This window comes from Indicator indicator, chromosome 27 (genome assembly GCF_027791375.1).
Source record: "Indicator indicator isolate 239-I01 chromosome 27, UM_Iind_1.1, whole genome shotgun sequence".
Lineage (NCBI taxonomy): Eukaryota > Metazoa > Chordata > Aves > Piciformes > Indicatoridae > Indicator > Indicator indicator.
Genome location: NC_072036.1, coordinates 481,879 through 504,290, shown reverse-complemented (window position 1 = coordinate 504,290; position 22,412 = coordinate 481,879). Strand labels below are relative to the sequence as shown.

Here is a 22,412-nt window from a genome sequence, read left to right as displayed (position 1 = left end):
GGGCTGCAAGTGCTCACTGCTGGCTCCTGTTGAGCTTCTCATCCTGCAGCACCCCCAAGTCCCTCTCCTCAGGGCTGCTCTCCAGCCAGTCACTGCCCAGCCTATATTTGTGCTTGGGATTGCCCTGACCCAGCTGCAGGACCTTGCACTTGGTCTTGTTGAACCTCCTCTAATCCTGTTATTTGTTACTAGGTAGAAGAGTCCAACCCCCATTTCACTGCAAGCTCCTTTCACAGGGAGCTGTAGAGAGCAATGAGGTCTCCCCTCAGCCTCCTCTTCTCCATCCTAAACACCCCCAGCTCCCTCAGCTGCTCCTCACCAGCCCTGCTCTCCAGAACCTTCACCAACCACACTGGCCATGTTCCAGCACCTCAGTGTCCTTCTTGTAGTGAGGTTTATTGTGCTGGTATTGAGAGACAGAATTGGCTAACAAAACATAAGCAGGTTTAGAAACCCAGTCTCAGGGCTGTAGCAGTGATTTATTCCTTCTGGCACTGCTACAGGGAATTAATGAATTTTCTATAATGATTACTTAACGTGGATTGCAATGTCTCTGCTGTGCTTTAGTGCTGCTACAACATTTCTAACCTGCTTACAGCTGTGGGAAAAAAAAAACAAAAAACAAAAAACAAAAACCCCCAAAAATAAAAACCCAAACCTTTAGATTTTTCTTATCTAAAATACTCATTTTAGAAAGCATTGTTTTGTTCTGTCTGTTTTGAAGGGGGGAAGAAATAAGGAAATAATTCTGATGGTGTGCTTTTTAACTGAGCTACCCAGTGTATAGCACACCTGAGAAGGAAGCTGATGGCCCAGGGTTTGTAGACAAAAGTAGGGGTTGAGAGTGCCAGTGACAAATACAAATGTGCTCTGGAGGAGGCTTTCTAAGGATATTTGATAACCATAAACATGAGGCACACAGAGAATCACACAGAGTGTTAGGGGTTAGAAGGGACCTCGAAAGATCTTTCAGTCCAACCCCCTGCCAGAGCAGGAGCACCCAGGGCAGGTCACACAGGAACACACCCATGTGGGTTTTGAATGCCTCCAGAGCAGGAGACTCCACAACCTCTCTGGGCAGCCTGCTCCAGGGCTCCAGCACCCTCACAGTCACAAAGTTTTCCCTTCTGTTCCCATGGCACCTCCTCTGCTCCAGCTTGCCCCCAGTGCCCCTTGCCCTGTCCTTGGACATCCCTGAGCAGAGCCTGGCTCCAGCCCTGCACATCTTTATCCTCAGCCATGAGGGCAGCCCTCAGGCTCCTCTGCTCCAAGCCCCAGCTCCCTCAGCCTGGCTCACAGGGAGATATTCCACTGCCTGCAGCAGCTTTGTGACTCTCTGCTGGACTCTTTCAAGCATTTCCTTGAGGTTCTTCTTGAACCGAGGAGCCCAGAACTGGACGCAATATTCCAGATGTGCCTCACCAGGGCAGAGTAGTGATGGAACCTATCAATAGAGATGGAAATAAACATGTCACTGTCACAGGGCAAGTGGTTGATTGTGAGATGTGATAATTAACAGGGGAGGTTTAGGTTTGAAATTAGGATTTTTTTTTTTCCTGCCAGAGTTTTCAGGCATTAGAACAGGCTGCCCAGGGAGGTGGTGGAGTCACCATCCCTGAAGGTGTTCTAGAAGCTATGAACATGGCACTGAGGGACATGGTTTAATGGTCATGGTGGTGTTGGGTTGATGGTTGGACTCAGAAGTCTTTTCCAACTGAAACAATTCTGATGAAACGTGATAGTTGTTCAGTACACTGATTATCTGCAGAGGAATTATAAAAACTGTTTTTTGAATGTTGTTTGTCAGTGTATCAGTAGGTGAAGTTCAAAAGTGAGAGGGAAATGAAGCACTGAGAGTAATTTAAAGTTCTGGTATACTATGTTAGGAATTAGCTGGAACCATAGCTCACAGGATTTTCCTTCCTGGGCACCCTGCTCTAGGTGATCCTCCTCAGGCAGTAGGGGTTGGACTGGGTGATCTCCACCCAGGGAGAGGGAGGTCCCTTCTAATCCCTACCATCCTGTGATTGTGGGATTCCTTGAGGTGTTTGGAAATTTTGTAGTGTGCCTTTTCCTGGAGATTGTGCCTTATTTACCTAGATTTCAGCTCCCAGTGTAAAGCAGAGGAGGGTGAAAACGGGGATTTTGTGGACTGTGTTAATTCAGTTCTGGCTGTTAAATCTCCTCTGCTGGAATTTTGTTTTATTTATGGCTTACTTAATTCAGCATCTAATGTCTTGACCAAAAAAAAAAAAAAAATCCATGTAGCAAATTGTTTATTGATTTACAGTATTCAGTTGCAAGACTGGAGGTAAATGGATGAGGAGGAGGCAGTCCAGTGCCTCCAGCAGCACAGGGCTAAGACTGTGTGAACCCAACATGTTCCCTCTTTGCTAGTGCAGGGGAAGTGAGAAGAGGGGAGTGGGACTCTGCCCACTCCAGTTGGTGGCTGATCACTAGTGGTGGTCCCCAGGGCACAGTATTTTCTAACATCTTCATTCATGAGGGAATTCATAGAATCATGGAATCAACCAGGTTGGAAGAGACTTCCATGATCATCCAGTCCAACCTATCACCGAGCCCTAGCCAATCAACCAGACCACGGCACCAAGTGCCTCATCCAGGCTTTTCTTGAACACCTCCAGGGATGGGGACTCTACCACCTCCCTGGGCAGCACATCCCAATGGCAAATCTCTCTCTCTGTGAAGAACTTCCTCCTAATCTCCAGCCTAGACCTCCCCTGGCACAACTTGAGACTGTGTCCCCTTGTTCTGTCACTGTTGCCTGGGAGAAGAGACCAACCCCCACCTGGCTACAACCTCCCTGCAGGTAGTTGTAGAGAGCGATGAGGTCACCCCTGAGCCTCCTCTTCTCCAGTGCACCCTCAGTAAGTCTGCAGATGACCCTAAGCTGGGTGGCAGTGTTGATCTGCTGGAGGCACAGAAGGCTCTGCAGAGGGACCTGGCCAGGCTGGATGGATGAGCTGAGGTTGGTTGTAGGAGGTTTAACAAAGCCAAGTGCTGTGTCCTGCACTTGGGTCACAGCAACCCCATGAAGGCTCCAGGCTTGTGGCAAAGTGGCTGGAAAATTGCTTGGCAGAGAGGGATCTGGGGGTGCTGGTTGACAGCTGGGTGAACATGAGCTAGTGTTTCCCAGGTGGCCAAGAAGGCCACCAGCATCCTGGCCTGGAGCAGCAACAGTGGGGCCAGCAGGAGCAGGGAAGGGAGTATGGCCCTGTACTGGGCACTGGTAAGGACACAGCTCAAGTACTTGGTTCAGTTTTGGGCCCCGCACTCCAAGAGGGATATTGAGGTGCTGGAGTGGGTCCAGAGAAGGGCAAGGAAGCTGGTGAAGAGCCTGGAGAACAGGGCTGGTGAGGAGCAGCTGAAGGAACTGGGGTTGTTTAGCCTGAAGGAGGCTGAGGGGACACCAATTGCTCTCTAGAACTCCTTGAAAGGAGGTTGGAATGAGGTCAATATTTGTCTTTTCTCCCTGGTATCAGGTGATAGAAGGAGAGGAAGTGGTCTGAAATTCTGCTGGGGATGGTTAAGTTGGAGATGAGGAAACATTTCTTCCCCAAAACAGTCACCAGGCACTGGAACAGGATGCCCAGGGAGGTGGTGGAGTCACCATCCCTGGAGGTATTTAAAAGACTCTTGAGTGAGGAGCTTAAGGGCATGGTCTGAGAGTTGTGTCCAGGGTGATGTTAGGTTACGGTTGTATTTGGTGATCTTAAAGGCTTTTCCAACTAGGCCATTCTGTGATTCAATGACACTGTTGTCCCAGCTGTAATTGTGGGAGGTGTTGCATCCCATCTGGTTTTGTCCACAGGAGACATGAGCCCTTCAGAGATGCTTCATTCAGGTCAAAGCTTGGGAAACAGAGAACGTTGGAGAGGTCCTAGCATTGGTGAAGTTCAGAAGCTGCAGAATATGAAATGTATTAATCCCTATTTTAAAAACACTTTTCTTATTTTTGTGAAGATTGTAAACACCTTTAGTGATATTTTGATATTCACAGAGAGCGCCTCAGTTCTTCATCTCTTGTATGCAGCTAGTAAGATGCAAAATACCTCAGATTTGGCCTTTGTGTGGAACACAAGTGTCTGGGATTGCTCTGTCTGTGTTTGGGGTTGCTGATGACATTTTTAGATCAAATCAAGAGCAAGGAAATATTTTCTCAGCTGTAGCAGGAGAACTGAGCACACCTGAGCCTTTAAGATGGAGCAATTTGGGAGTCTAGGAATTAAGGGAGCTTTAAGAGTCAGCCTAAGTCTGAAAAGCCATGGACCTCATTTGTAGTTGTGTCCAGGCATGGATTTAGGGAGATCTCAGAGAAAGCTGGAAAAACAAGCAACTAGATATCATACCCCTTTCCTACAGCCCCACAGAAATGACACTTAAGTTCATAATTCTTTTTTGCCTTTTAAACACTGTGCTGTTGGTAATGTCAGCAGATAGGGAAGGGAAATACCTGATATAAGAGTGGCAAAAGGAGAAGGTTGGCTGAACCTGCTTTTCTTTTAGTTGTGTTGATACTTATTTGAGTTATTAGGTTTTGAAACCACTAAAGAAAGACAAGCAAAAATCCCACTGGTGTGTTTTCCTGAGCAGAAGCTGCAGGAGCATTTTAAATGGGGAAGAGAATCAAGTTTCAGAGAGGTGTCTTTATGTTTGGCCTCTGACTCTAATTCAAGTTGTCCTTGGGGAAGCTTTAGTGACTTTCAATGAGACACTGGTTTGTAAGGAAAAAAATGGTAGGATTGGGTTTTGCAGTCAAGCATGAGGAGAGCCTGAGGGAGCTGAGGGCTCTTTAGCTTGGAGAGGAGGAGCCTGAGGGTTGACCTCATTGCTGGTGATAAAGATGTGCAGGGTGAGTGCCCAGAGGCTGGAGCCAGGCTCTGTTGGGTGATGCCCAGTGCCAGCACAAGGGGCAGTGGTGGAAGTTGAGGCATAGGAAGTTCCATGGAAACAGGAGGAAGAATTTTTTCCCTGTGAGGGTGATGGAGCACTGGAACAGGCTGCCCAGGGGGGTTGTGGAGTCTCCTCTCTGGAGATGCTCAAACCCTGCCTGGCTGTGTTCCTGTGACACCTGCTCTAGGTGATGCTGCTTTGGAGCTTTCAAGGTTCCTTCCAGCCCCTAACATTCTGTGATTCTGTGACTCTTTGTGTTGTGTGTTCAGGGAGATGGCATATCCCCCTTGCCTGCTGCTTCAGGAGATGGTGGAGTCACCATCCCAGGAGTTGTTCAAGAAACACTGTGGCCATGGCACTTTGGGATGTGGTGTAATGGCCATGGTGGTGTTAAGGCTGATGGTTGGATTCAATGATCTTGAAGGTCTTTTCCAACCAAAAGAATTCTATGACTTAAAAAAAATGAGTAGTAAGTAGGAGGAAAGATGTGATTTTGTGGGCATGACTGGTACTGATATACTGTGTGGACATCTGGACTTGATGCTTTCAACACACTTAGGAAAAACAGAGGGGAATGGAGGAAAGTGTAGTCTTACAGTAAAGGACTTTAGCATCTTCCAGTTCTGGTGTTCGTATGACAAGAAGGGCATTGAACTGTTGGAATGGGTGCAGAGGGAAGTGATAAAGATGATCAGAGGGCTGGAGAGCGTCACTTATGGGGGACAGGCTGAGAGAGTTAGCTCTGTTCAGCCTGGAAAAGAGAGGGCTCCAGGGAGACCTTAGAGCAGCCTGCCAGTACCTGAAGTGACTCCAGGAGGGCTGGGAAGGGATTTTTGATAAGGGCTGGGAGTGACAGGATAAGGGGCAATGGCTTTAAGCTGAAAGAGGGGAGATTGAGACTGGAGATTAGGGAGAAATTCTTTCCAGTGAGGGTGGGGAGACAGTGGAACAGGTTGCTCAGGGAGGCTGTGGCTGCCCCCTTCCTGGAGGTGTTCAAGGCCAGGTTGGATGAGACCTTGAACAACCTGGGCTGGTGGAAGGTGTCTCTCCCCATGGCAGGGGGGTTGGAACTGGATGATCTTGAAGGTCCCTTCCAACCCAAACCATGCTATGAGTCTGTGATCTCTATCATTTCAATCTGTCAGAAGGTGGGAGGTGAATACAGAGTGTGTACCTAAGGGAAAAATAGTAGGAGGTACAAATGGCCTCTTCCCTCTAGAGAAGGAAAAATGGAAGAACCTTGGATAGCTGCGTGCTGAGGTCAGGCTCAGCCACATTAGGAGCAAGGCACACTTATTTATCTTTAGCAATGAGGATATTAATCTTTGGACGAAATTACTGAGAAAAGTGGTGGGAACAGACAATTGCCATAAATTATGACTCCTTGAGGAATTACCAGGGGATTCAGTTATTGGTTTCACCAAAGAGGCACATTATAGAATCCAAATACATTATCTGGAGGAAATTGAATTCATGCAGTAGCGCCAGGCACGTAATGCTGGGATATTATCAGCTGTGCAGTACAAACAGAGTGGTAATTGTAATCATAGCTACAGCTCCATCATTTGTTTTCACTTTGTAGCAGTGTCATTGAAATGATTTCTTACCCTCTTGTCTTCTTGCAAGCAGTGCTAAGGAAATGAAGGTTGTTGAATTTTTGTACTCAGATGGAGAAGAGGGTATCACAAATGGTACAGCTTCACCTGCCTTGCCAAGGAGTCACTATCCTTTTGGTGGTGATATAATCTGCTGCCTTTCAGCTTTGTTGGGTGTTCTTCTCAAATGCCAAATGTTAATTGTCCTAATTGGGCTTCTAAATGTCTTGTGTAAGCAGCAGGCTGCCTAAAACTCTGCTTCCAACCTGTTCTGTTAAAGACAAAACAGTCATTCATAGATCCATAGAATGGTTCAAATTGGAAGGGACCTTAGAGATCACCTAATTCCAAATCCTGTTCCAAGGGAGGATTTTCAACCTAGACCAGGTTGGTTCCTGTCCAACCTGGCCTTGAACACCTCCAGGGAGAGAGCATCCACAACCTCCCTTGGCAACCTGTTCCAGTGTCTCACCACCCTCACTGGAAAGAATTTCTTCCTCATCTCCAGTCTCAGTCTCCCCTCTTCCAGCTCAAACCCATCATCCCTCATCCTGTCACTCCCAGCCCTTATCAAAAGTCCCTCCCCAGCTCTTCTGTAGCCCCTTCAGGTACTGGAAAGCTGCTGTAAGGTCTATCCTTATCTTTATTCATGAGCTGTTTAATTTAAATGATTTTAACTGAATTTCTTATGAAAGAATAACTTCATCTTTCATTATTTTATATTTAGGTAAATATGAATTTATGTAGGATCAATTAATCATGATAAAAATAATTAAAACCAGCTTGGGAGTCCTTAGGATTCTTTCTAATATAGACAGCAGTTTTCCTAGCATGCAACTCAGACATGGCCTGATCAAGGGAAAGGGAGGAAATGGCCTGAAATTGTGTCAGGGGAGGTTTAGTTTGGGGATTAGGAAAAATTTCTTTGCTGCAAGAGTGGTCAGGGTTTGGAACAGGCTGCCCAGGGAGGTGGTAGAGTCACCATCCCTGGAGGTGTTCAAGGAATGTGTGGCCATGGCAGTCTGGGACATGGGTTAATGGCCATGGTGGTGTTGGGTTAATGGTTGGACTTGATGGTCTGAGAGAGTTTTTCCAAGCCAAACAGTTCTATGATTCTATCAGAGAGCTAGGCAAGATGAGCCTGCAGAGCCATCATCAACAAAAAACAACCACCCAACAAATAAACAAGCAAAACCCCAACTAGACACTAGAAATAAATTTCCTTGAGGATTTTTTTTTTCCCTATGGGAAAAAAGATCTGAATTTAAACAGAGAGTAGCTTAAGGAAAACTTAACCAAACTCCTCAGCAACTGAAGGAAACTTCATTTTATACTCCCTGCTCTAATTAGCAGTAGCATTTGTTTCCAAAAGAAGACAAGCAGTGTGCTGTCCCTTTAAGATGAACTCCTGCTGGATGTGTTTCTTGAGGGGCACACTCCTCAGGAGCCAGACTGCAAGCAGAGCATGGATTCCATTCTCTGCTTAGAAATTCCTATAGCTCTGCTGATTTTTTTTTTTTTTCTCTGGACGTCTTCGAGAGTTATGCCTGAAATAAATACTTCCTCCTTTCAGAGTATATGGCCCGTTTCCTGCAGGCTGTGTGTCACTTAGACAAACCAGTCCTGCAGCCCTGGCTGCATCAGGAATATCTGATTCTAGACCTCATAATTAAATAAAACTACTTCACCCTCTCAGTAACTGGCTTGATTTAAGTGCTTAGCTGTGAAAATTGTATATTCTATCAGCCTCTTTAATCGATGTATCAAGCCTTTGCTCACACCCAGTTAATCCAGATTACAGCATTTTCTGTCATGCTGAAAAGAGCACTGCACTGCCACAGTGCCTGTGAGAGCCCCAGAGCAGCCCTTCATTAATCATGCTGCTAATGCCAATTGCAGTGCAGATCTCAGCAGTGCCACCACACTAGGCAGTTTCTCAGCAGACTCTGGCATGCATGGTAACTGTCTAGGTGTCAAAAACGCTGCTTTCTGTGCTGTGCTCATTCAGATGCAAACTGTTGACCTTTCCCATCTTGATTTTAATGTCATTAAGAAGCAAAAGCAAGGTACTGAGGTGCAGCACTGCACTGGTGATATTTACATGCTGGGCTTGTGTTCTGGTGTTGGCTGTTAGAAGTAAAATCAGTGAGTCACAGAATGGTTTGGGTTGGAAAGGACCTTAAGGATCATCCAGTTCCAACCCTCCTGCCATGGGCAGGAACACCTCCCACCAGCCCAGGTTGCTGAAGGCCTCATCCAGCCTGGCCTTGAGCACCTCCAGAGAGGGGGCATCCACAGCCTTCCTGGGCAACCTGTGCCAGTGTCTCACGACGCTCATTCTAAAGGCTCTGCTCAGGGATGTCCAATGACAGCAGGAGGAGCACGGGGGGCAAGCTGAAGCAGGGGAGGTCCCATGGGAACAGAAGGAAAAACTTCTTTACTGTTTGGGTGCTGGAGCCCTGGAGCAGGCTGCCCAGAGAGGTCATGGAGTCTCCTTCTCTGGAGATATTCAAGACCCACCTGGATGTGTTCCTGTGTGAGCTGCCCTGGGTGCTCCTGCTCTGGCAGGGGGGTTGGACTGAATGATCTTTTGAGGTCCATTCCAACCCCTAATGTTCTGTGATTCTGTGACACTTTGAAGGGAGTCCTGTGATGCCTGCTTGCACTTTTCAGTTCTGACTCCTCAGAGGTGAATGTGGCATTAGCTTTATTCCCAGCCTGAGTCTCCCCCCTCTGTTTACATTTTATTTACTAGAGTCTGTGTTCCACATTTGGTCAGTCCACTTCATACAGTGATATTTATGGTGCCTGACTTGGAGGACTGAAATTTTTATGTACAGGAGAGAGGAACTAAAGCTTTAGTGATCTGCGTAGAAAACTCTTTTTTGTTTTGCTTGTTCACACTACTCTGACACAGGCATTTTGCATAACATTCTGAACTCCCAAATATATTGTTTGTAAACAAAACCATAAAACTTTGTTTATGAAGGTGCATGGGAGAGCAATGAAAAATGTATCATCTAAGGAAACTGATGATTTATATTGAAATAAATGTCTGTAAGTGCTTTCTTCATGGTGTTGAATGGGTAGGCTCACTGCCAAGGTGGGTAAAAAAGAAGTGTGCAGCGTGTGTGGAAATATGGATCATGTACCTGTTTGTAATACAGCCTTTATCATATGGTTGGTACTGGGCTAGCTGATGGGCTTTCCATTTTAATTTAACATGTTTGTGCCACCAATATTGATGCCAAAGTTTGTTTTGTTTTTTTTTTTTTTTCTCCCAGCATTATTTATTTTGTAAGTGACTTTACAGCAAGTGCAGAGGGCTGCAAAGATGATGTAAGGGTTGGAGCACCTCTGCTATGAGGACAGGATAAGGGAGCTGGAGGTGTTCAGCATGGAGAAAAGAAGACCCTAAGGGGACCTTAGAGTTACCTTCCAATACCTGAAGGGATCCTATAGGAAGGCTGCAAAGGGACTTTTCCTGAGGGTGTCTAGAGGCAGGACAAGGGGGAATGGTTTGAAGCTGAGGGAGAAGTATCTACTGAAGTATGAGGATGGTGAGACTCTAGAATAAATTGCCTAGGGAGGTTGTGGATGGCCCTGACCTGAAGGTGCTCAAGGCCAGGTTGGATGAGGCCTTGGGCAACCAAGTCTAACTAAAGAGGTGTCCCTGCCCATGGCAGGGAGGTTGGAGTAGATGATCTCTGAGGTCCCTTCCACCCTAATGTGTCAGTGTGAGCTGAGATTCCCCCCCACCAACAATAACCAGGCTAGCCCAGTCTGGAAGCAAATGAAGGCTGTATTTACAAGCAGAGAAATGCAATGAATATGTACAAATATACAAAATTCACAACATTTACAAATATATACAATCAACAGAAAAAGCACAACTGATCTCCCTTTGCTTCCCCCCAAGGGGACCCTCCCAAAGGGGCCTCTCTCTCCGAGGAGCTTCCCCCCGAGATCTCCCTTGGACAGAAAGCAGAGTTAGTTAGAGCAGAAAGTTAACTTAGCTGCCAGAAGAGAAGAAGAAACAGCAGCCAGACAGCCCAGCAACTGCCCCCACTGCCGAATGCAGAATGTGCAGAGTGCCTACTTTGTTTTGGGTAATAGTTCTTAAACATTTCTATCTATCCAATGGAAGTGTTTAGAACAATCGTTATTTTGCTTTCTTACACCCAATAGTGACTTATTTACATTCTTTCACTTTCTCTGTTCTGAACTTTGCAAGGAAAAATTAGAAAGACAGTTTCAAACCATCACACCTAAGCTATTCTGTGATTACACAAACTTCACTGCAGTCCTGGACAGGTTTCCAAGGAGTTTTGTAACATTAGGTCTTGCCTTTGTTTACTCTTGGAGCCTGATGCTTGTTGACATTCTGATTCATGTTTCACAGCACCAAATAGATTTTGTTCATCTGGAGGAATGAGCTGGAAGAGATCATGCCAGCTTTTCCTCACTCTTCCTAGGCTATATATCTCCTTTTAATGTAAACTGAGGGGAAAAGAGAGAGAAAAAAGAAAAAGAAAGAAAATAAAACCCTGCAGCAAAGCTTAAGTGGGGAAATCAATGGAATTTATTATCAAGGGACATCTAATCTCTAAAGCTAATACCAGACACTTCACAGCTATTGATTACATGCTAAGGATGCACAAACTGTTAGTCATGCATGGAGGCAATAGAATAAACATACTGCCAGGAGAGAATGGCAAAGAACTGTCAGCAGTGCAGCTGTAGTCACCTCTTTACCATTCCTTTGAAGCAGGGACAGCTGTATTTTGCATCCCAAAAGTTATGCCCTCAGGTATATTGGATATCCTCTCATTGCTACTGCAACTACTGTAGTTAGGCTGATTATCTGTCTAATAATTCAGACCATTTCTTCAGCTCCCTGAGGTATGTGGTCAATAAGACATTTGTAAGCTGGCTTAGTAGGGCAGTCACTAGATGAAGTGCAAGAGGAGAAGCTCATGGATTTTCATGCAGCTGTATTATAGCCTCCACCTGCAACCAAATGCTTCTGTAGTGCTACCACAGGGTAAATGCATTGCTTCATTTACTCTGGGCTCATAGCTCATGTGGCAAATAGATGAACCTGTATGCAAAGTGGGTTCTTTGTGTGTTTGTAGCCATATTTCACAGAATCGTGAAATTGTTTCAGTTGGAAAAGACCTCTAAGATCATCCAGTCCAATCATCAACCCAACACCACCATGGCCATTAAACCATGTCCCCAAGTGCCATGACCACAGGTTTCTTGAACACCCCTGGGGATCTACACCTCCCTAGGCAGCCTGGTCCAATCCTTGACCACTCTTGCAGCAAAGAAATTTTTCCCAATATCCAATCCAAAGGCATATTAAAGGATCAGCCCAGTGCTGTTAATTGATTTTTGCCTTTAACTCCACTTAGAAAAGGTCAGAAATCTGCCAGAGTTCCAGACAAGAAACTTGGAAAGAATTTACAGGAGGGATTCTGTCATGAGGACACATGGTTCAAGGAAGTGACACTGAAATGCCAGGCATCCATGGGATGTCTGACTGAATTGTATATTATCATCAATCCTGTATTATCATCAAATCATTAAATAATGGAGTTATTGGGAGCTAGTCTGAACTCAGTTCTTTTGGATTTGTAGATTAGTAATCCTTGAAACACAGGGGTTTCTTTCATCAGGGATATTTGAGGACAGCTCACCTTACTTAGGGATGCTCATCTCTTGCATGGCAGACATCCTTCTTCATCAGGTTCAACAAGAGCAAGTGCCAGGTTCTGCACCTGGGCTGGAACAATCCTCACTATCAATCCAGGTGGGGGGAGGAGGTGATAGAAAGCAGCCCTGCAGGAAAGGCCTTGGGGGTGCTGGTGGGGGAGAAGCTGGACAGGAGCAGGCAGTGTGAGCTTGCAGCACAGAAACCCAATGGCATCCTGGGCTGCATCCAAAGCAGCATTGCCAGCAGAGCCAGAAAGGTGATTCTGACACTTTGCTCTGCTCTGAGGAGACCTCACCTGGAGTACTGTGTACAGTTCTGGAGCCTTCAATATAGGAAGGACATGGAGCTGATGGAGTGGGTCTAGAGGAAGGCCATGAAAATGCTCAGGAGATTGGAGCAGCTCTGCTACAAGGCCAGGCTGAGGGAGCTGGGGGTGTTCAGCCTGGAGGAGAAAAGGCTCCAGGGAAACCTAATAGCAGCCTTGCAGTACTTGAAGGGGGCTACAAGAAGGATTGAGAGAGACTGTTTGCAAAGGCCTGCAGGGACAGGATGAGGGACAGTGGCTTCAAACTGGAGCAGAGCAGATTTAGATTGGATGTTAGGAAGAACTTCTGCACCATGAGGGTGGTGAAACACTGGAACAGGTTGCCCAGTGGAGGTGGTTGAGGCTCCGTCCCTGGAGATATTCAAGGTGAAGCTGGACAGGGCTTTGGGCAGCCTGATCTAGTGGAGGATGTCCCTGCTGAGTGCAGAGGGGTTGGACTGATGACCTTTGGAGGTCCCTTCCAACTCAGACCATTCTATGATTCTCTGATTCTCCTGTGTTTATCACTCATACCATTCTTCCATGACCTTATCAAGAGTCTTTATAGAAGAATTCTTTGCAGCAGCAGAACTGTAACTTTTTCTTCTTCTTCTTCTTTTTTTTCTTTTTTTTTTTGAGTTTGAGGAACATTTGGTTTTTGTAGGACCTTGCATGAACTGGGGAAGCAGCAGGAACCACAGTGATATCTTAGACTAATCCTCTTTAATTTCCTATATGCCAAGGAGAGACCTAACCTGGAAAGGTCAGGAGAAGCCACAGGACAGAGAGGCTCATGCAAAGTCTGGGGAATTCCAGTGGCTGCTCAGACTGAGAATAGTAGCAGAAAAATGAGGATGGTTTTTCCTTCTGTGTCACTTTTGGTTTAAAATGCAAGGGCAGGATAATTAAAGCAGCCTCTGTGTTTTAAATTACAACTTTACTGTCTAAACCCAAACTTCCTCTAATTCTTTACTGATCATCCTGCATTTGGTTTTGTATGTCAAAGGTCTGATTTCATACAAGCCCCACAGCTCTCTGCGCTTCCCTCAAACCTTATGCAAATTTATGCATTATCTCACCCTCCAAGTCCAGTTAGTTTTCACCTCCTGTGTCACCAGTGAGGGTGATTTGGGTCATTCTTAAACTTCATATGAATTTCAGTCAGTGTGGTTAAAGCAGGAATTTGAGGTCAGCTCCTCAGTGTAATGCCATAGCAGGAGGAGTTCAAGGTGGGGGCAGAGGGGCAAGATCCAAAAGCCAGCCCCAATTAAAGACTTGCAGACAGCATATGGTGATGGTCCAGAAGTACAGTCTGTATCTGGAGTATCTGTGCTTTAATATTGGTCTGGTTGTTTGCCATTTCATGTCAACATAAGTGTTTTCTTGTCTGCTGGAGAGAAGATCTAATTCCCCCTAGCCTGCCAGGTAAATGGGAATGGAACTGTCTTGCAATCAGCATTTAGGATTGCTGATGAAAGGAAGCAAAAGCAAAGGACTTGTCATGCTTTCCTAGTCTCACTTTATGGGATTCATAGACTAGATTGGGTTGGAAGTTCCAACCCCCCTGCCATGGGCAGGGACACCTCCCACTAGACCAGGCTGCTCCAAGCCTCATCCATCCTGGCCCTGAACACCTTCAGGCAGGGGGCATCCACAGCCCACATTCCAGTGTCTCACCACCCTCACTCTAAAGAATTTCTTCTTGATCTGCAGTCTCAATCTCCCCTCTCCCAGCTCCAAGCCATTGTGCCTCATCTTGTCACTCCCAGCCCTTGTCAGAAGTCCGTCCCCAGCCTTCCTGCAGCCCCATTCAAGTAGTGGAAGGCTGCTCTAAGGTCTGCCCAGAGCCTTCTCTCTTCCAGGCTGAACAGCCCCAACTCCCTCAGCCTGTCCTCATAGGGAATTCTTGTCACAGCTCCAGGATACCTGTTTGTTTCTGACTGACAGCAGGGTAATGGCTATTATCATTAAGAGTAGTTATGGTGAAATGCATGCTCTCACCTTGCAGCTTCTGCAGCTCTGAGGGGTTTTGTTTTCTCCACCATCTCTGAGTAAGTGAAGATAATCTCTACAAAGAGGTTTGGATATTGACCTGTCATATTACATGTTGCTTATCAAGCACTACAGAAATTTAATTTAATTTTCTCTGTTGTCTGGAGCATCTTATTAAATATCCTGTAGCTGAGAGGTAGCATGGGGTGAACAGGTTCTGTCTCCTTTGCCATCTATCCCTGGATTGTTAACCTTTGGAGACTCACTAAAAGTGTTCCTGGTTTTAACCCATAAAAAGCTGGGTTAAGTCTTCTTGACCCATAAATCATGGTGTGCTAGTGCCATGTGCATGGCAGTCCTTTACTTCATGCAGTTTCTGGGTAAGGAATGAGGATTTAGTAAGTTGTGTGAGTGTAGAGATCTCTCCCTGTTCCTCTGGTTTGTCTTTTATCTTTGGTATTCTCCCAAACCCTCTGGTTTTAGTTGGTTCAATGAGAGTAAAACCAGTCAGATGGGATGATGGAGCTGAGTCAGCAAGCACTTGGGAGCATTTGCTTGCCAGTAGATAAAGTAAGAGTGGGGATGAGAAAGATTATGGACCTGGCATTGAGAGCAAAGGGCAGAGAGAAGCTGGCTGGAAGCAGAGATGGGAATGGGGTGGAGGTCATAGCAGCAGACCATGGACGTGAAGGATCTGGCAGAAGGAATCCTGCCATCAGCAGAGAGGTCAACACCACCAAGTCCTCCATGTTGGACTTGATGATCTGAAAGGTCTCTTCCAGCCTCAACAGTTCTATGAGTCTATGGTTCTGTGCCTCACTGCAGTATTTCTGCTGGAAGATGTGACATTGCCAGGCAGGATGGTCACATTTAAGAGCTTGGTAGAGTCACAAGGTCCTGAATTTCCTGCAACAGCAGAAGCCCTGAGTGCTTTCTGCTATTGCCACAAGAAACTTCTTCCTGTCTTAAATGCATTTTCTGGTGGAGAAAATGGCTTCAAAAAGTAAATTATGGATATCCCTTCCCCAAAATTTTACTTTTAAATACAAGCTTTAGTGCAAAAGATATGCTGGCTCACTGGAATTCCAAGCTCTCTGTCAAGAAATCTTTCAAAATTAAGAAACCAAATTGCTGTTGTGTTTTTTGTTTGGTTTTTTTTTTTTTTTTTTTTTAAATAGCTTGCCCTTATGCTCAGATTTTCACTTCATGTCTGCCCACTGTTAGGCCTTTTCCAAGCTGGCTCTGAAAAAAATCTGCAAGAAACTCTTAAAAGAAAAAAAACAAACCAGGAGTTGTGGAGAGGAATGAGCATTTCTGTGGAAGCAGTGGCAAATAAGCTGAAAATGAGCTCTCTGAATTGCTGCTGCTTGCTGGTGCTGTCTGGTGGCCACAGCTCCATGACCTGGGAGCTGTGTACTGTTCAGTTTTCTTATCACCCTGGCAGTAAATCACCTTCTAGCTTTGAACAAGCTATTAACCTTTTTTTTTTTTTTTTTTGGGGGGGGGGGTGTGTGTGTGTGTCTTTCTCCTTGCAGAAAAGGATTAAACACCACTTACCTGTCTCACAGGAGTAATTGGTAGATTAATGTTAGGAAAATACTAAGTGCTTCCTGCCATCATTATTGAGACTCCAGCTGATAGCTTAAGGAATGAACAGAGGTTTGGAAGGGAGTCTGATTGCTTCTCCTTTTGCCATAGAGTGCTGATTTGAGACTAGCAGTTTGTGGTGGGTTTAAGACTGGATATCTTAATTATGGAGCTGAAAGTCCTCCAAGTACCAGAGAGGTGCAGGACAGTGGAAAACGTGATCATTTGGTATTTCATTCCCATGGATCTGCATCTCCCTTCCCTATATAACCTGGCTGCAGAGTCACTTTCTGTCCTTTTCTCCCTCTCTGTGCTCCCAGCCAGGTCTTATCTCTTGTGGGGGAGGTTTGCAGCCTGGTTGTGCCTTAGCCCAGCTAATTTTTACTGCTTGGGTTGGGGAGGGGAAGGTTTTTTTGGTAGGTGTTGGCCAGTGAGGTGATGGCAAAGTTCAAGTTGGAGAGAACTGGGCTGAGGCTGTCTAGTTTGGGGCTCCCCAGTTCAAGAGAGACAGAGACCTGCTGGAGAGAATCCAAGGGAGAGCCACAAGGATGCTTAGGGGACCTGAGCATCTCCCCTGTGAAGAGAGACTGAGAGCCCTGGGGGTGTTTAGCCTGGAGAAAAAAAGTCTGAGAGGGGATCTGATCAATGTCTATCAATAGCTGAGGGGTGGGTGTCAAGTGGAGAGGGCCAGGCTCCTTTCAGTGGTTCACAGTGATAAGACAGGGAACAATGGGTTCAAATTTGAACAGAGAAGATTTCACCTCAACATGAGGAGAAACTTCTTCACAGTGAGAGTGACAGAGCCCTGGAACAGACTGCCCAGGGGGGTTGTGGAGTCTCCTTCTCTGGAGACTTTCAAACCCCACCTGGCTGCATTCCTGTGCAGACTACCCTAAGTGATGCTGCTCTGGCAGGAGGGTTGGACCTGATGATCTCTTGAGGTCCCTTCCAACCTCTGATATACTGTGAGACTGTGAGGCTGAATATGAATTTTTGTGTATTTTGTATGGTTTTGTACTGTGGTATATAGTTGTGAATAGCGCTTCCATTTAAATTCCCAATTGTTTCCAATCCTGTGTAGAACGTTTTCTTTTATTCCTTTGGAGAGGGGTAAAAGAGCTTCTGTCTGCTCCCTAAAACTATGACACAATGCCAGAAAGAAGTGAGAAGCCTGGAGAAGAGAAGGCTCCAGGGAGACCTCAGAGCTGCATTTCAATATCTGAAGGGGACCTACAGGAAGGCTGGGGAGGGACTGTTCAGAAGGGCTGTGGGGATAGGACAAGGGGCTGTGGTTTGAAACTGGAGAAAGGGAGATTTAGGTTGGACATCAGGAGGAAATTCTTCACAGTGAGAGTGGTGAAATACTGGAACAGGTTGCCCAGGGATGTGGTTGAGGCCCCATCCCTGGAGACATTTAAGGTCAGACTTCATGGGGCCCTGAGAAACCTGCTCTAGTCGATGTCTGTTGACTGCAGGGGGTTGGACACAGTGACCTTCAAGGCTCCTTTCCAACCTGATGCATCCTGTGAATCTGTGATTAATGAGATGCTGAGATTGTTGGGAAGCCTACTCAAAAATTCAGTAGTCTTTTATCTGAGAAAAATAATTATTCAAAGATTGCGTTCTGCTGAGGTGTCACAGATGGAGACTTCGTGGTGGGGTAGTTTAAAACAATTGCTCCTTACCTCTAGAGATCTTTGAGACAAATGCTGCCCAGAAGCCAGTGTGAAATTGCGGGGTTTAAAAGCATCCTTCTAGGAGCAGTGGGACAGTTGGCAGACTTTACCAAAGCTGCTGAGAGACTCTGCAGACTTTAATTAGCATCTCAGGATTGCAGAAGTTGTTTCATTTCTGCCAAAGAAGGGAATGGTTGTGAGAAAGTGAGATCACACTCTTGCCTTTCATTCTTTCCTTCTTGACAGGTGAATGAAGGCTTCTCAGTATCTCCTATGATACTGGGATACATTTGTAAAAGTTGCATAGAATTGTAAAATAAATTTTTCTATCATAATTTTTCTTTAGCTTTTATTTATTCGTTTCTCTGTTGAAAGTACTGTACAGCACAGTATGAATGCAGTACAATTCTTTTCATGAAAGAACTGGGAACCTGCTGAGGGAACTGGGATTGTTCAGTGTGGAGAAGAGGAGGCTGAGAGGAGACCTCATTGCTCTCTACAGCTCCCTGAAAGGAGGTTGCAGTGAGGTAGGAGTTGGTCTCTTCTCCCTGGTATCAGGTGATAGAAGGAGAGGAGATGGCCTCGTGTTCTACCACGGGAAGGTTAGGTTGGAGATGAGGAAATATTTCTTTGCTGCAAGAGTGTCAGGGATTGGAACAGGATGCCCAGAGAGGTGGTAGATTCCCCATCCTTGGAGGTGTTCCAGAAACCTGTGGCCATGGCACTTTGGGGACATGGTTTAATGGTGGTGTTGGGTTGATGGTTGGAATTGATGATCATAGGGGTCTTCTGCAACCCAAACAATTCTGTGCTTCTCTGAAAGAAGCAAGATGAAAATGGAGTGCATTTGCTGTTACTAATTAGTGAGCTTCAAACATTAATCATTTTGAGCTTTGTGGCCAGACAACATGTATTATGTTGTTCTTATAAAGCCAATAAAATTTAAATTATAAATTCATTAATTCATTTAAATTACAAATTAATATAAATTCAATAAATTTAAAATCAGGTTGAATTCAGCCTTTGGTGGGTCAGGTTGAATTCAGCCTTTGGTGGGTCAGGTTGAATTCAGCCTTTTCTTTTGGTGGTCAAAGGCAGTTGAAATAGAATAAAGAGGCAGCGATTAAAATGAGACTGATGAAGTGTTTAAGTGATTAAAATTGCAGTGATAAGGCAAAATAAGGCTATAATGCAATAGTTCCTTGGTGTAGGGTATGAATCCCCTTCTGGGCCTCAGACTTTTCAAAATATATGTATGTAAGTATGAGAATTGAGTACCTGAGCATGTCTACTAGGTTCTTCACTGTCATTCATATAAGGAAGAGGCTGATAATAGATATTTTTGTCTCTTTTATCAGTTCTCATCCTCTATGACACCTGACTGTGGTGAGGTGTTTTCTAAGTGCTTGCAGTAGCCCAGGACATACTGATTCTCTGAAGACTCTTACCAGCTCCTTCTGTAGATCTACTGTGGCTTTTTTTTTTTTTAATCTAATGACTGCCTCACACCTGCTGGTACTTGCTAAAGCTCCAGCCATTGTTTACTCTATAAACCCCCTTTTCTTCTTCATTCTCTTCAAGTCTCTTATCTTTCAAGGACCTTTTCAATGCTATCTTGCAGCTTCAGATCTCTATTGTCACAGTAGACAATGTGTTCAGAAAGCTGCTGCCCAGGAAGTTTTCATTTGTGTCTTGTGCCATATAGATGATAAATCAGTACCTGAGGGCCAAGGGACCAGGAGTGTTCCAAATCCAGAAAGGGGAGGCTAGGTCATGGAAATGGATTTGTCATCCTTACCACTCACAGTGCTACTAGGAATACCTTGATGTTATATTTAGGATTTGGTTGTTTTGATGTTTGAAACTAAATGTTTGCAGTTTGTCTGGCAAACTGTGTGCTGAATAGATTACCCTGAATTCACATCTCCTGATTTCAGTGCCACCATCTGTGCTGTTGGCTGCTGCTTAGCCTGGTTGGGACTTGTTTCATAAATGCAAGCTCTGCCCAGAAAGAGAAATCATATCTTTCCCTTCCTTCGAATAACCTTAGCTGGTTTGACCTTACACCAGCAAGGACACCAGGCTGAAGCTGGACCTACAGCAGGCTTTATTTTCTCTGGTGAAGAAGGATTTGTAAGCAGGATATAAAGATCCCCTTGGTGCATTTCCAGGGAAACTCCAGTGTATATAGTCATGGTCATGATTTTCATTGTGTAATCATTTTAATTATGTTCAACAATAAAAGTTAGTCTTGCATGAGGAATGAATGCTCTGGAGAGGCAGTGAAAGACTGATGACAGCTTGGGGAGTGTGGTGGACCCTGCTGGTGGAAATGCACATGTGGAGAGCCGCTGGGCTTGGAGGGTGAGCAGGGCAGAGATCGCCAGCAATGTCCAGGAGAAGTTTTGGGGATGCAAAAGTAGTGAGAGATAATGGGAACAGCCAAAAGCATTGTTGATGATGTTTCTGAGGGTTTGTGCTTGAATGAATATCTTCATTACTGAGATAATAAACACTAATTAATATCTGCATCGTTTTGCAGACTGCTAGCTTAGTGAGGTAATTAGTGTAATTAGTATCAGCATTACTTGGTAGTGTGATAAATCGTAGTGTGGTGGATGTTGACTCTTTACCACTGTGATATATTATCTCATTTATGCAGGGGAAAAAAAATGTAAGGAGGAAACCAAGAAGGGAAGCCAGTGGTGGCAGCTGGGTGGCCTTTTGGTCACTCTTGCTGCATCTGCTGCCGGTGTTCTCAATTGCTTTCAATTGCTGCACTGTTAATGGACAATTTTTTTTCTTACTGTTGCTGAACCTTAACCACTGATTGAAACCTGCAAAGAGAGGCCAAAGAAAAAGACACTAAAACCCGAGAGACTGGCAGGTTTTTGCCCTTCAGGGTACTTGTACAAAGGAGGATACTCCCTCCAGTAGTAACCCAGGGTTTGTTGGGTATCTCCTTTGGTTTCACATTTCTGCAGACATCATAGAGTCATTAAGGTTGGAAAGGACCTCTGAGATCATCAAATCCAACCTTCCATCCAATAGCTCTGTGACCACTAGACCACATCTAGCTGCTTTTTGAACACCTCCAGGGCTGGTGACTCATTGACTAGTTAGTGTTCAGTGCAAGGACAGAGAACATTAATGAGGCTTTTTCTTCTTTATATTCTGTTTTCCAGAGCCTATGAGAACACCTAAAACCTTGAAGATTGCTGAGATCAAGGCAAGACACATCGCTGTAGACTGGGAGTCTCTGGGTTACAACATCACTCGGTGCCACACTTTCAACGTCACCATCTGCTACCACTACTTCTGCGGGCACAACGAGAGCAAGGCAGACTGCTTGGACATGGACCCCAAAGCACCTCAGCATGTTGTGGATCACCTGCCTCCCTACACCAATGTCAGCCTCAAAATGATCTTAACCAACCCAGAAGGGAGGAAGGAGAGTGAGGAGACCATTATCCAGACAGATGAAGACGGTACGTACAAAGGAATTGTGTCCGTGTCCAGTCCAGCCAGGTGGAAGGAAATGACTTTGTGTGTTCCAATATGTGCTCAAAGGATGGAAGTACTCTTCTATTAATTGTATTAATTAGCCCTAACCTGACAGCTTAAGAAGTATTACAGCTGGCACCCTGCATACGTGGCTCAAACTGTCCACGTAGTGCAAGTCAAACTCAATCGCTCTCTCTCTCTTGCAAGAAAGAGGAGGGTGGCTTGCCCAGGCATTCAAAAGAGGTGCTGGCAGACTGAGAGCTGGGCAGAGAGGAATCTAATGAGCGTCAGCAAGGATAAGTGCAGAGCCCTGCATCTGGGAAGGAATAATAAACTGCACCAGTACAGGTTAGGAGGTGATCTGCTGGAGAGCAGCCCTGTGGAGAAGGACCTGGGAGTCCTGCTGGGTAACAAGTTCTGCATGGGACAGCAATGAGTCCTGGTGGCCAAGAAGGCCAATGGGTTCCTGGGGGGCATTAAGAGGAGTGTGTCCAGCAGATCAAGGGAGGTTCTCCTCCCCCTCTACTCTGCCCTGGTATTCCAGGTAGACTTCACCTGGAATATTGCATCCAGTTTTGGGCTCCCCAGTTCAGGAGGGACAGGGATCTGCTGGAGAGGGTCCAAGGGAGGGCTCCAAGGATGCTGAAGGGACTGGAGCACTGCCTGGTGAGGAGAGGCTGAGAGCCCTGGGGCTGGTTAGTCTGGAGAGGAGAAGACTGAGAGGGAATTTAACAAATCTTTATAAATATCTGAGGGCTGAGGGTCAAGAGGGAGGGAGCAGGCTCTGCTCAGCTGCACCCTGGGATAGGACAAGGGGTGATGAATATAAACTACAGCACAGGAGAGGAGGAACTTCTTCACTGTGAGGGTCACAGAGCACTGGAACAGGCTACCCAGAGGGGTTGTGTAGTCTCCTTCTCTGGAGACTTTCCAGCCCCATCTGGATGTGTTCCTGTGTGCCCTGTGCTGGGTACTATGGTCCTGCTCTGGCAGGGGGGTTGGACTTGATGACCTTTGAAGGTCCCTTCCAACCCCTAACATCCTCTGATCCTGTGACACAAGTGACCAGAAAGACATGATGGTGTTAGGTGAAGGCTTCTACACAGTGGTAGATGTAGTAT

At 45.7% G+C, this 22,412-nt stretch overlaps 1 protein-coding gene across 1 annotated transcript in view; it reads left to right on the top strand.

Moving 5' to 3' along the window:
* Positions 1-22,412, top strand: part of PTPRK (protein tyrosine phosphatase receptor type K) — a 426,155-nt gene that overhangs the window by 252,566 nt on the left and 151,177 nt on the right. Inside the window, exon 7 of the mRNA XM_054393013.1 lies at positions 20,973-21,275. Coding sequence (XP_054248988.1) covers positions 20,973-21,275 — 303 coding nt within the window. The remainder of the gene's footprint in view (positions 1-20,972; positions 21,276-22,412) is intronic.